General features: G+C 34.4%; 1 protein-coding gene across 3 annotated transcripts; it reads right to left on the minus strand.

The window, feature by feature from the left end:
* Positions 1 to 1088: 1088 nt before the first annotated feature.
* On the minus strand, positions 1089 to 13915 carry LOC122599575 (phospholipid-transporting ATPase 2). 3 transcript variants are annotated; one of them, XM_043772100.1, is made up of 27 exons: positions 13811 to 13915; positions 12970 to 13202; positions 11831 to 12044; positions 11360 to 11476; positions 10751 to 10843; positions 10477 to 10651; positions 10039 to 10205; positions 8482 to 8586; positions 8194 to 8291; positions 7960 to 8102; positions 7706 to 7802; positions 7052 to 7161; positions 6806 to 6970; positions 6355 to 6509; positions 6195 to 6275; positions 5993 to 6113; positions 5664 to 5770; positions 5360 to 5491; positions 5016 to 5169; positions 4697 to 4814; positions 4424 to 4597; positions 4277 to 4328; positions 3787 to 3914; positions 3378 to 3528; positions 1886 to 2081; positions 1502 to 1567; positions 1089 to 1303 (listed from the first exon to the last, which is right to left on the minus strand). In XM_043772100.1, the coding sequence occupies exons 2-27, from the start codon at positions 13092 to 13094 to the stop codon at positions 1272 to 1274; spliced, it is 3276 nt and encodes a 1091-aa protein (XP_043628035.1). In that variant the 5' UTR covers positions 13095 to 13202; positions 13811 to 13915; the 3' UTR covers positions 1089 to 1271. The 3 variants fall into 3 exon arrangements, with proteins under 3 accessions (XP_043628035.1, XP_043628036.1, XP_043628034.1); XM_043772101.1 differs by lacking the exon at positions 1502 to 1567; XM_043772099.1 differs by lacking the exons at positions 1089 to 1303; positions 1502 to 1567 and having other exon boundaries at positions 1595 to 2081; positions 13811 to 13913.
* Between the last annotated feature and the right edge of the window lie 864 nt (positions 13916 to 14779).

The following is a 14779-nucleotide window of genomic DNA, read 5'->3' on the forward strand; positions in this document are numbered from 1 at the left end:
TAAATACAATTTTTTATTAATAAGGAAATAACAAGTTAATCAAATGCTTCTTAACTAGTGCACTAAAGGCACTAGTTAGCAAAATCAAGTTCATCTAATAGCTTGGTAATTTTATAGCTTTCTGAAAAAATCAAGTTTTTTGTCATCCAAAATTTTGTTTTCAAATTTGGGCTGAAATGAAAAGTTTACAGACTTTTGTTATATCACTAATGTATTCATGGATCTATTTTTTTTTTTTTTCAATAAAAGAGGTAAACACCTCTTATTATTTATTAATTCAAAAGTCAATTACAAATCAATCTATAATCAATCTCTATTTAGTTCTCGACAAACCCCAAGACCATATTAAACACTCAATCGTAAACCTATCTACATCACTATCTTATGTGGAGAATGGATCTTTGGCCATGAAAAATTGTGAATTATGGGACACAATCCTTCATTCGAAAATGAATATAGTTGGCTCAAACAAGAGTGCACTCCTCACTGTCTTGACTCGAAATCTCGAGACTCATAATCACATTAAATGGCCTATAACACTAAAATTACCAACATCTTCAAGGGTATAACAAGGTAGCAAGTGCTAATAAAGAAACATCATAACTATCCACAATACGAAAAAGAGACATCATAACAAGGTAGCAAGTGCATGTCATTGCTCATCGGTACGACCTATCATCAAGACAACTCACAACTATCCACAATACGAAAAGAACTGCACCATTCACTCTTTCACTACACAAAAAGGTTACCACGTTGTTTTAGACCATATTTTAACATAAGACTCGCCAAAAGCTTCTTGATGTGTGTCCTTCATAAACTAAAATGCAGCAATGCGCCAAACTACGTAAAAAGGTGATTTCCATCACAGTGAAATAGCAAGACTTGGTGTTTTCATGACTTAAGGTTGTATATATAATAAATAGAAGAGCAGGGAACAAATCAAGAAGAATAGAAGAGCAGGGTTGAACATGATTATTTAGAAATTGGTTGGTGTCGAAACCAAACTAGACTAATTTATGATCAACATTATAATACTATTAAACCACAAACAAATGTTGATCAACATTATATATAACAGTAAAACATCTAAAAAACCCAAGTAACTTAACATTCTAATAAACAAATGTTGATCAACGTTATAAAAAGTAGTAAAAACATATTTAAAAAAAAAAAAAAAATCTAACTTAACATTCTTATAAACTAATGCCTAAAGATGTGTAAATGGCAGAAAGATATCTTTGTCAAGCATATGTTGGGACCTCAAACCATCAAATAACCGTCCCATGAACTCGAACATATCCTGTGCCAATAAACCATTTTATTATACTTATTGAGCTCTTCTATTATCTAAAAAAAGTAACTTCAAACAAAACATGAAATGGTCAATTTATCCTGAACTGGGTAATCAGAACATGATATCTACTAATCAGAACTGTTTAAAAGTCGAGTTGAGCAATAAAACATGTACATTAAACCTGGACAAGCAATATAAACTAACCAATACGGTGCAAACTTTCATTAGAACTCAAAGGCATGTCCTTTTCTTTATGACGGGTATTACTCCCTGTTTACTCGTATAATAAAAAAAAAATAAGTGAAAGATGACATGCTAATATCAATTAAAACAATAATGATGCTAACAGACTGAAAGTAGCCATTGCTAATATCTAAGCACAAGATTTACAGAATATACAGGTTATAAATTAGGCTCTGTTAGAATGTTGAAAATTTCTCTTTTTGGGTGTTTAATTGTCCTTATTTCTTGGATAGCTCGAAGACTTGGGTTGAGACTGAAAAAAATCAAATGTAGCACCTGGTCCAAAAGACCGTCTGATAGCACTTGGTGAATCAGAGAGAAGAGGCTCAAACACAGAGTTCCTACCATTTTTGGTCTGGGAAATTGACAACGGGGCAAGATCGGTGTCCAAGGTTCTTGGCTGTGGTTCGATGTTTCCCAGTGATAAGATGGGCCCACCCAAACGCTCTGCTTGTTGGAGAATGTTGATTTTACTTGATCTGTATGTGTATCTGAAGTACTTCAAAGCTAGCACTGGGCCCATTCCGGCTGCCACTATGAGCTGCAAAGGAATAAGAACTTCTGTTAAGAGAAATTACAAAAAAATGGAGCAGACGTTTTTAGGTTCTACTTTTTGTTCGGTCTATAATATTCATGTTCTTGAATGTATTTATATTATATTAGCAGAAAATGAAGATGTTATTATAGACCAGCAACCAACCCTAAAGGATGTTTAGAGCTGAGAACAATGCAATATTTGTATATAATATCTAGTCAAGATAACAACTGCTAGATTTTTATATTGGTTAAGAAGGTTTACATTAAAGAGATTTCCCCAACTCGCAAATTACGATAGATAGCAATGCATACTTCAATCTTCATTATTAAGTTGGGTTCTTTGATACAAGCAATCAAACTTTAAAAAAAGGTTATAAAATATTCAGCGTTGGAAACAATTCAATCCCATCATTATAGGCTACTGCAAAAAGTTAAAATTATCCAGAATACTATTTCAAGAACCAGATACAACTATTTATATACGAGAGCAAGTATCCGCGCGTTGCGGCGGTGAGATGGTGGGGGTGATAGGTCATGGAGTGTGATAGCCAAATGCCTTAGTCGTACGAGCTCCGCCCTCGGATTCAAAAATTCGTCGAAAGTATATCGAATGAGATCTCTAATTAAAGAGCATGAAATTTTAAGAACACCCATATAATTTTTATAGTTTATCAATGTACGGTTTTTGAGATAAAAGAGTTTAAATGAATTGGAGGAATAATTGATTTATGGAGGAGAGAGAAAAAAATGATTGGTTGAAATTTGAGGAGAGAGAAAGGGTGGTAGGTAAATATAGAATTGATATATGGGCATTTTAGGAAAGTAAATGTTGAAACTTAAAATGTAAATATGGGAGATCTGCTTTATAATATAAGTATAGATATAGATAGATTTGTAGGTACTAGGACAGAAAACAGTCATTTATCAACCATAACTTCTTTTTCCTGCACTGTTTAAGCTGTAAAGCAAATATTTTAGATTATATCTTGTTTTATTCTGAGCCCGTTATTCATAGTAGGATGAGGTTATGACGTGATTGCGGGTCCCAATATGTACTATAGAAAATGCGTAATGAGATTTAAAAAAAAAAAAAAAACTGGGAACCCCAGCACCGACAAAAAAAACCCGCATATGGACTTGGTTCAAATTTTCATAGAAATTGTGTGCACGCAGACTCTTGTACAAAACAAACACAATCACATGCTGCCCACCCTCACGAACACAATGCAAGCAAATAAGTTATAAGGGTGAGGCAAACAGCAGAAATCTAGTAGAAACAATGGAGGGAAGGATTACTTACAAACATGGTATTCCAGTAAGCTGGTTGTCTACACAGGCGGTACATGATGGTGTACATGCCAGATCGAGGCAACCCACTCACAATCCAGTTGATGATATAGAAAACTACCAAATTCCCCCATATGGCAACATGTTGCAATATTGTAAACGAGCTGCACACATTACATAATAATTGGCAGATAAAATGCATCAATCACAGTAACTAGTCTTCTTTTTGACCATAAACACAAATGAATTAATACGAAGAAAAACTTATATAGACTTGTACAAAACCGTCCATGATTGTTTATTTTGAAGAAGCGTTGACACTATACATAAAATAGTAAAAAAAAAAAAAAAAAAAAAAAAAAAAAACAAGGAACAGAGAACACATATGTCACGAATAAGCATTAGAGGTAATGTTGACTTACTTGGTTTCTAGTGTGACCACAAAAGCCTGCAACCAAACACAGCCAGAGAGAGCCACCATAGAAACCTCCTCCATCTCACTTTTCTCAAATGCATATGAATGCATAGTTATCGCAAACACAACAATTGCCTGACAGATATAATCACCACCATCATAAATAGTCTAATTCTTACATTAATATTTCTCAAAAAGTGTAGTATGTTGGGGGCACCCTTTGACCCGGGTGCCTTTTTGCCACCAAATTGTGCACCATGCAAGTAAAAGCTTCGGGCAACTCTCCTAGCATAGTGGGGCAATCTGGAGGCGGGCTTGTACCCAAAACCTCCATAACTCTCAAAAGTCCCTCCACTGAGCCCTTGTGTATTGTGGGCATGGGTACCACTTGAGCTATGCTCAATTAGTTCTTACACTGATACAGGTTTGCATTCTTGTAGAATAATGAGACATGATCATAAGAATGGCCAAAATGCTAGTAAAGATGCACCACTCACATGAAAAAGAGCACGTCCAAACCAGCCAGCAAATGTAGTTGGATTCAGAAGCCTGATACATAATACATAAAACCCATGTTTATGTAGGGGCACACAACATGTTACTGTAAGTTATATTCATAATTCATAATTCATAATAATCCTAACCTCCCTGCTTGACAGTAAAATAATATTTGAGGGTGCTGCATAACAGTTTTTTCACTGAGGTCTTTATCAAGGACGCTGACTAACACGGGAACACTTGTGTAGAAAACATTGTAAGCCATAAGGCTGACAGAGTTGAAAAGGCTGGTACCAGAAACACCAGAAACGAAAGAGAAGCTGGAGAATTTTAAGTCAATGTTTGCATTAGAAAATGTTCGTTAATAAGAAAACAGTTTCATTGGGAAGATGAACAAAAGCTGCCTTAAAGAAACTCACAATATCTGGATGAAGCATATCAGTAAGGATTTATAGAATGAATACTGGGAAAGAAACGCAGTACGATTATATGAATACCGTCCATGGACAAGTATCAATCTTTTCAGAAACCTGAACTCTGCACACACAAAAAAAACAAACTATGAATGTCAATATATAATCATTCAAAAGACCAACCCACCCTCATACATTCGCAAACAGTAAGATCCTAATAAAATCACATCAGCAGATAAACTTTGGGGAAAAAAAATCCAAGCAAAAGCGTACATTCCAATAAGCATCTAAATCATGCATCACTTAATTAAGTAACAGATCTTACTCCCAATACTATAATCAGCTGCCCTTGCTGCCTGTAGTCCTTCTCTCCCACTAATCCCAACACCAATATCAGCTTGTTGGATCATTCTCACATCATTCCCACCATCTCCGATGGCCAGAGTTCTATAGTCACAAGATTTAAGGAGCTCTACAAGCTGCAAACCATAGTAAATTTAAAATATTAGTGGAGTATTTGGATGATTAAGCAAACAATATAATGAAATATTCCTTATATCAGAACAATGGAACATCCTCATGTTAACTATTACAGCTTCTAATAAAAACATTTAAGGTTTTAAAGCAAAGCATAAGAAATAAAATGTGATATAAATACATAAACTGCACCTGTGCCTTCTGTGATGGTGTGACCCGACAACATATAGCTGTTCTTGACAATATTGCTAACTCTGTGAATGCTTTTCGATAATACTTGAGTGCAATTTCAAGAGCCCATCCATCAATGACAAAAGCCACATCCTGCAATAAGATAAAAAAACAAGAATTTTTCAATTACAAAAAACACAATATGTACCATACAGATGATAAGAAATAACTATCAAAAGAAATCACAAGAGATGGTTTGAAGTTCTACGCTCCTATATTATATTTTTTTAACGAGGCTTGTTACATAATCAACGTGTGTAATTACCTTAGGTTCTGCTTTTGTTATTCTCATTGTAAGCAGAACTCTCTCAAGAGTTCTGCGTACTTCATCCTCCGTTTTTCCATTAATCAACAGAAGTTGGCCTTTTGGTTCTGTAGATTTTCAGCAACTAAATTGTTAAATCCTCAAAACAAAGCATAAAAGTTAGAAAAATAGTCCATATAATAAGCATGATAATATTCATATTACATCACAACATTCATAGTTCGTAGGGATCAAATTCTATCTGTCACACACATATATAGATACACATGGTCATGTGCATGTGCATGTGTATCTATGCATATTTATATGTATGTTTGTTTGTGGACTACCTGGGGAAACAAAATTGCATGACAGAGCAATCTGTATGGCAGTATTCTGCTTGTCTCCAGTCAACATCCAAAAATTTATTCCAGCTTTTCTGAGGGTTTCAATAGTCTCTGGGACACCATCCTGCACAGTATACAAGATAAAATGCATGTTCGTTACATAAGCAAATGTGGTTATTTTGTTTTCCTGAAATTATATAATTACCTGTAAACGGTCCTCAATTGCAGCAACCCCAAGAATCTCAAGATCATGTTCTAATCTTTGGCAAACCTCTGCTACTCTCCACTACAAAGACACATTTGAAGGCATATATTAGATATAAAGACACACACACCAACACAGTCTGTCCAGGTGTTTCTTGTACCTCTCTGTCGACTAATATGCTATTAGCCTCTTTAAACATCAAGGACCAATCTTGATACTCGATCTCATTTAACTCACGCCAAGCCAAGCAAAAGGTACGTAGACCCATTTGGGCATACTGATCTACAGCTTCAGAAACTGTCTTTGTTTGATGTCCTGTTGCGTTTCACAATGTTCCAGCAGACAATATATAAGTTTAAGACCAAAAAGAAACAACATAATATTTGTGAATCTATGAACGGATACTTTTTCCCTGTATAGAAGAAAAACACATAAACTTTTGCTAACTGTTAAACAGTAAATCTACTATACAAAAATATAATTATACAACTTTAGAAGCAATAACAGATGCAAACTGCATGATAAACAAGGATAAAGCATTCTGATGTCTAGAACTGTTTGAAATACCATAAGTATGATACAAGGGGTCAATAAAAGATAGTAAAGAGTACCAGCATGTGCACAAGGAAGAATAGCTTCATCTGCTCCTTTAGACAAAAGAATGATTTTGTTGCTACTGCAATCTTTAACTACCACTGACATTCTTTTCCTATCAGAGGTAAACTCCAAGTAGTCCAGCACCTCATACTGAATTAAAGAACCATTAAAGTTGATATCTGCAGAGCAACCAACATTATTTTACAGAAGTGCCATATATTCAATCAGACAACTTTATATGGATTAAGAAGGGTTTATACCAAGCATATTAGAATTCTTGTTGACAAAAATCATATGCATGGAAGCAGCTGCACGCACTAGGGCCTCCTCATCCTGAGACTGCGCCTTATAAGATATTGTACCACTTGGGCTGTAGTTTTAGAAGATAATCAGTTGCAGAAACAAACAGTTCACACGAATAAGACAAAACCATAACAAATTATAACACTAATTAATATAGCCATATAGGTAGCAAGATGAGCAGTCCTGTAAATTAGATACGGTTCAACACGGGTCATTTTTAGTAAGGATTAAAATAACCGAGTTGGGTTGGGTTGACACTTGACACGCAAACAATTTTTGTCAAACTTGCTTACTTGCCAAAAAAAATATAGATAATCAATGTGTTAATTATGATTACAAACACAGTATTATTACATATAGATCTAAACTTTTGAATAAAATGATTTAGAAGGTTGTATATTTCAATAACAGACTTTTAGTGAATTCAATCCATAGTACCCATTTGACTTGTTCTTCACATTAGCTTTTTTTTATTGACCATGTTGGCCTTTTTTAAAGTTGACCCTTCCATAAGTAGTTGGGTCATAAAGGCCACCTATACTCGTTAACACGCTGTCTAACTTTGATGGCGTATAGAAAATAGTAAGTGACAAAAGTCAGTGAGGAATAACCTTTTAATAGGAATGACAGTGTTGCATATTGCCATGACTGTCAGAAATTTAATGGCATCTGGAGAACCAGTATTGATGGCGTTTAGTAGTTCCACATCTGGAACAAGCAAGACATTAGAAACTCCACTAAAACGGAATAGTTAAACATAATATGATCCTACAGAACGGTGCCTGATGATAAAAATAAACATACGAATAAACCAGGATTTGACTAGGCAAACGTCAATGAACTTAACATGGGAAATAAATCAAACCTTTTACAGCATCTCCGTTTTCGTTACCATAGAATGTCCCTGCTATGCAACATCTCTTAAAGATCATTTTATTTTCTGTGAGTGTTCCGGTTTTATCTGTCAGTATGTACTCAACTTGCCCCAAGTCTTCACTAATTGCTGTACTGCCATATATAAGAGAAGACACGACATAAACTGAATAAAGAGCGGCAGATATTCGTACTCAAAGTTACAAAAATATTGCACTTTTCTTACTTTGTGGCATTGGCTGCGGTGCCCGTCTCTTGATCAACCATCTGCTTGTCCCAATCAATGAACTTCGCATACAAACTCTTAACCAGATCCAATGACACCTGCCAAAAAGGAAGATAACATAATTCACTTTAATAGAGAGATATTATTGCAAACAATGAGGGTGATCAAAGCACAGTTATATTCTGAAAAAGGCTAACAATATTAGAATGATTCAATAATAAGTTATACGAGAGCATACAGAAAAGAAAAATACATTAGCTTGATTGTTGATACATCAAATAAACATACCTTTATAGATATGGGTATCATGATGGAACAAAGAAGCTCAAATCGCAAAGGTATGATCAGTAGTTCATACCATGGACCCTCATCTGGATATAGAACATACCAGTGCTGCATGAGGAAGATATGAATATAAGTTCAAGTTTGACAAGATATGAGATAGCAAGAAAAAGGGTATGACAGTGTGAGATAAGCGATGCTTAAAACCATAACTAAAAAAAACGTGAACCTTTTTAATCTAGGTCACATGCAATGAATAATATATATTTTTTCTTATCTTTCTCGAGCCTTATTTACAATATGAAATTAACTTATGTCACTTGTGAGTCTAATTAATATATTAAGTACAGATTAATGCCTTTGGTGGAATATAGACCAACCTATTACAAACCATTACACTCTTACTTACAGGACTACCTAAATATCCTTCATGAAATTATAGGTTAAAAGGAGTTTCCTTATTTCAAGAGTCTTAAATACCATGCTATTTGAGTCCCCACTCCCCACTCCCTACGCTTTCTTCTGATCAAATAAAATAAGAAAAATTAGTTCTCACAATTTGAGCCAGCTTTCTTTCTACTGTATGTCATATGACAGCTTTAACTGCCCAGCACTACTTGCAGATGACTACCCAAATGGAGAAACTCGTCTAGGACGTGGAAACATGGATCCTGAGTGCATGGGTATCAACTCTGACTTCTTGCAAAAATTCAAAGCAGATTTTACACTTACAATAAGCTAAGAGAACGTTGCATTCACTTTCTTGCATTTCTCTTATCATTCTTGTTGTGTCTAAAGTTTGGTTCGGTATGACTAAATGTCCAACTCCAGATTAAAAGAATAGAAGGCTCAATAAAAATGCGTAGTTATTGACTTATTTCCACCAATTTCCAATATCCCCCTAACTATAAAAAGGACAAGCTGATTTATGCTATTCAAGATAAGAATTGGACTTGTGGTGTGCTGTATATACTGGCATGTGTTATATAATTACAGTTGTATACCTCTCTTCAAGACAATAGACAGGAAGGAACATTTAGGCACACAAATTAGGTCATCAAACTCACAAAGGCACCCTGTGTAGACACTAAAATCCTCAGAAAGTCCCTCTTTGACAAGACATTTAATATACCCACTCGTACAAAACCAAGATCACTCACATGAGAGTTACCTACTCCAAGTGAGAAGAAACGAACGGTTCTATTACTTCTCCAACACAACCCCCACCCCTCCCAACAAAAAAAATGGTTCTATAGGAACCCTTGATATGGAAACTCCTGGGTTACATCACCAAAAAAACCTATGACTATGACTTCTCTTAACTTGCACAATAAATGCCAATCGAAATATGAGGGCAAGTTTATAAATGTTAATGGATCATCTTATCATGATTAGAGAAAGAGATCTATAAAGCAAAATCATAAAATGTGTAAGGGTTTACCACATGAAGAAATAGAGTGATTGAAAAGTTGCCAGGTAGAACAGAATAATAAGGAATCAAAACGTTTAGGAACTGGTGAAAAAGAATAAAGCTAGCAACAAAATTAACATTGTTTAACAAACCTTTCTTGCTTCCGTATCCTTCCATATATTCCCAGCTATGCCTAGAACCATAACCACTACAATTTGAAAAATGAATATAGCACCAGTCAACTTGTCAATCATCGCATCCATAGCAGTAAGCTTTGGTTCTGCTACACCTCTACTCATACCCATCTTGGTCTCATTTCCTGGAGCACAAACCAGGGATCACATATCAGTTGAGCATGTGTTCTTATCATTCATGCCACTAAAATGCTGTACACGCCTCTGATAGAGATGGAATCTAAAACTAATCCTTCAGTAAAAAACTAAAAAAAAGAAGGCAAAAATTCGGGACCAAGATGGGAGCATGGTTAAAACAAAAGACCTTATACCATATTACTATATTATGCTAATCTTCTACTCATATATTTCATATCCAAAAAATGTATAACATGGAAGTGAAAAAATAAGACATGCCTGTATACACAGCAACGCCACAAGCCCAATCAGTGTTCCGTAAATAGCACGATTGTAGGATTGTATTTTTTATGGTTAGAGGGCAGACATCATTATCTAAAAACGGAGGGAACAGCCGAAGATTTGCATCAAACCTTCTAATGTCTTTATCCGGGTTTGGGCACTCAATCACACCCTGCCAAAAAAAAAAATAAAGATAAGCAAAAGTAATTAAAACAAATATGGGGAATGATTGATATGTCGCCCAAACTTATAGAGTATATAAAAATCTTGCCTTTATTTTGTGCAACAAGTCAGAGTCGATGCCCATGCAAGCAGGAGGAATGCTCCTTGTTTTAAGATCAGTTTCACCGTCTAGAGCAGCGGTCTGCATGTAATGTTGCACCGTTAAAAGCTCCGATGACATATGGCAAAAAAAAACAAGGAACGAAATGCAAGAGCTACTTATTTGTTTAGTTTTATATGAGCAGGAAAGAAACGAAAAGCTATTTTGACTTATGCTCCATAAAGTAGCTTGGGGTAGTCTTATGATTAAGAATGCAATGGTTCATAACAAGATAATATACATTGACATTAAAAGCACTAATGCAAATCTTTCAAATATCAATATAGACTGAAATAAACTTTAACAGGTGGTAAGATTGTAAATATGAATTTCATACATTTATTATCCAATTTAGTATCAAACTCCAAATCTTAAATGCTCCCAAAACTGAGATAATGAAATTTAAACATTGACCCATTATTTATATGATGATAACTCTTCAACAGGAGTTTCAAGTACAGCTAAAGGCAATAATCATTTTATATTTGAGTATGCTAGAAATACAACACATGATAAATTGTAAGGGATATCTGCAAAAAAATAAAGCAGGTAAACTACCTCTATATAGCAAACTCCTTGTGGTTCAGAGGTACCAAGTAGAATGAGATCACATGGAACTTCATCATTTTCACGGAGCCACACCAGATTACCAACGTGAATCTCTTGAGCTTGAAGCTTCAATAGAAATTCAATGATGATAATATGAAAAACAGATGTTAAAGTGGAAAACAATTATGCCAAACAAAAACGTACACCAATTCTGAAGAGCTAAACGGGATGGACTGAATTTATTGGTTTAAAAAAACATTTTCATTCAACGCACTAATAGCTCTTTAGTACACAAGTTATATGTTGCTTCTAAAATTGTCTAAGCTTTTTGATCAGCTACAAATACAATGTTAGCACATCGAAATATAGCAAACGAACTTCTTTAGCAAGAAGTCAAGAACAAACAAAGATAGGTAATATTATGTGGTTATTGAGCTTATTTGAATAATAATAAGATGACAATGTGATATATCCACTTACTAGTTTCTTAGAACCCTGTCTTACAACCCACACTTCTTTCTCATTTGCTTTCTTGTCGGAAACATATCTACAGTAATCATCCCATCCCTCTTTTATTGCCGAAACTGCAAATATAAATATGAGTGGCCCCCATGTACTAGCAGGATTTACAGGAGTTATTAGTGGCCATAGTTGAAGGCAGGCAATCAACAAAAAGTACTGATTCATAAACCGGCTGGAAATAAAGTTGGAAAAACGGGTTAGACTTCGGTATTAAAAAAATAACAGAAGCAACTAATATAAGATAGTAAAGAACGATATCGCTTGCAAAACAGGGCATGTATTCATGAAATAATCTTCGTTTAGTCATATGAACATACTTCCAGGAGTTAATGTCCATTCCCACATTGGGACTTACTTCCAATGTCATGTTAAACATATTCAATATCCTTTACTTACATAGACTCGGTTCATTTCACTAATTTTCATGATACATCTAAATTCTACTTGCTTAAAGTTTTAGCTCTTTGAATGTATATCTTTCTAGAAAAAGAAAAGGCCCTTTAAGATCGTTTCCATCAAAATATATTCTACCATGTATATATGCAACATTCAGTCGGGATAAACACATAAATCATTGAATTGATACATAAGGGAGAGTTTAGTTGCGAAAAACACCTCTTGTTTTCCATTTTTCTTTTCAAGAAAAGATCGAAAACAGAAAACGCGATCAAATCATAGGTTTCCAAAAATGTTTTCCAAGAAAACAGAATACATTGTTTTCCACTTTTATATGGGAATTTAGAAAACACATTTTTATTATTTTCCACTTTTCATTTTCCATTTTCTAAATTTTGAAAACCTCAAATTATATTAACTCTCCCCCTACGCCCCCGTCCCTGCCCCCCATCACCCCTTGCCCCCGCCCCCACCTCACCCCCAGCCTCCCACTTAACCAAGTATATTAGAACATGTTTTTAATATTGAAAACGAAAACATGGTTTTGTAGTTTTGAACGCGTTTTGAAAATTTTCATTTTTTTTCTAGAGATGGAAAACTCCTTCCATTTTCTAAAAAATTAAAAATGGAAATCTAGAAAACATTTTCCAAAACTAAACGCGCCCTAAAATCTTAAACTCAGCTCAGACAACAATATGTACCTGAACTGTTCCCATAAATTTTTTGGGATGAAATTTAACAATGTATATTTTCTGTTCGATACACGATTATCACAGTAAAGCTCATGCGATGAATCATCATCATTGATATACACAAAACGCTTCATTATTAATGTCGGTGCAGACAATCATACTCCTAATCTCTTCACCCCAGATGAAACGAGATCCCCACAGGAACCTTGCAGCTACAATTCGTCTTCAGCCAAACCCATACCCTGCAATGCAATCTCAGTTACACAACCAAACTGTAAAAATATTCACAAAATCTCCATCCAAAAACCAAAACTAAGTAATCAATAACGTGGTTAGTCCCAACGCTCCCTCTGCTCTTACCGTACATTCACAACTTTTGGTTAACGGGTCATATCAGTAACTACTTCTACCCCAAAGCGTTCGCATATCCGACACTTTAATTAATAACCAACTAATACACACGCACACACATTATCATAGTGCCTACACAATGCGGCGGTAGTTAACATTTTCTATCGGTGGAATACGACCACTTTTTCTGCTGATTCTCCGTGTGGTTTTATTAAATAATTAGGGAAAAAACATTTTCTCACATATCTAAAATGTATAAGACATACGAGGTATTTCGGATATCTAAAATTTAAGTAATTTAACGATGGGGGAGTATATATATATATAGATATACATATACATACAAGTTTCTAGTGACTCAAAGTTACAGCTACTAGTAAACAAGTATTTTAACATTTTAGTTAAACTAGTTAATTAACAAACAGATCAAACTTAAAAGAAATTTAAATCTAAAATAAAACTATTAATTAACAACATTCTGTTTGGGGAATTTGATTACCTGATGGGCGATCCGGATGTGTGTGTGTGTGTGTGTGTTTTAGTTTTTCACTTCTTCTTTTGGAACAAAAAAGAACAAGGGAATATGCTAATGGAGACGGAGGAGAATAGTCTTTATTTTGATTTTGATTTGATTTAATTATTTATTTATTTAGATTATATTATATTATATTATATTATATGCATTTCCGAGATGCTTCAGTTTAATTTAACGGCAAAAGTCAAATATTTTGGTGGGTCAAATTGCACATCAACATACATGTGTGAAAACAAAAAACAAAAAAGTTTGATTAATACTACGAGCAGCTAGAAGTTTCAGCCTGGGTCATCAAACATATTAGTTCGTAGGATGTAACTAACTATGCATGAATCTTAGCCAAAATGTTTAAATCATATAATTTTTGGTGACTAACCAATCAAACTTTATACGTGGCATGTTCAAAAAAAACCTTGCACGTGGCAGCTCATAGGGATCACGTATACTATGTTACATGATTTAAACATTTTTTACTAAGTTTCGTGCATAAAGGTCGACTTGAGTTCGTGTACACTATAACTTTTCAGACAAGTTAGTTACATTTCGACACACTAAAACCTTTTTCATAATAGTAACGAGCATAAACTTCAACTACAAAATTAAATTATACGAGTCTGAGGTTGTCAATTAACTGATTGCCTTTAGACCTACCTTTTATTCTCGAGCCAGGCCTTAGACGGCATTGTTTATAAGATTACTTTCATAAAATCTACACACATTTATAAGAAGTTTATCGTAGAACTGCAAGTCTACGACTCATAACACATAATGTTAATTAAAATTCCAATACCGTTAACATATAAAGGTTTGGAACAATGAATAGTTACATCTATAATTGCTGAGATAAATCGACGTTGGGTTTGTTTAGTAAATATGATAGTGACTTTGTATAAAATCTTAAAAATATTTATATCTATGAAACTTTACAAATAA

The sequence above is a fragment of the Erigeron canadensis genome, chromosome 5, assembly GCF_010389155.1.
Source record: "Erigeron canadensis isolate Cc75 chromosome 5, C_canadensis_v1, whole genome shotgun sequence".
Taxonomy (NCBI): domain Eukaryota; kingdom Viridiplantae; phylum Streptophyta; class Magnoliopsida; order Asterales; family Asteraceae; genus Erigeron; species Erigeron canadensis.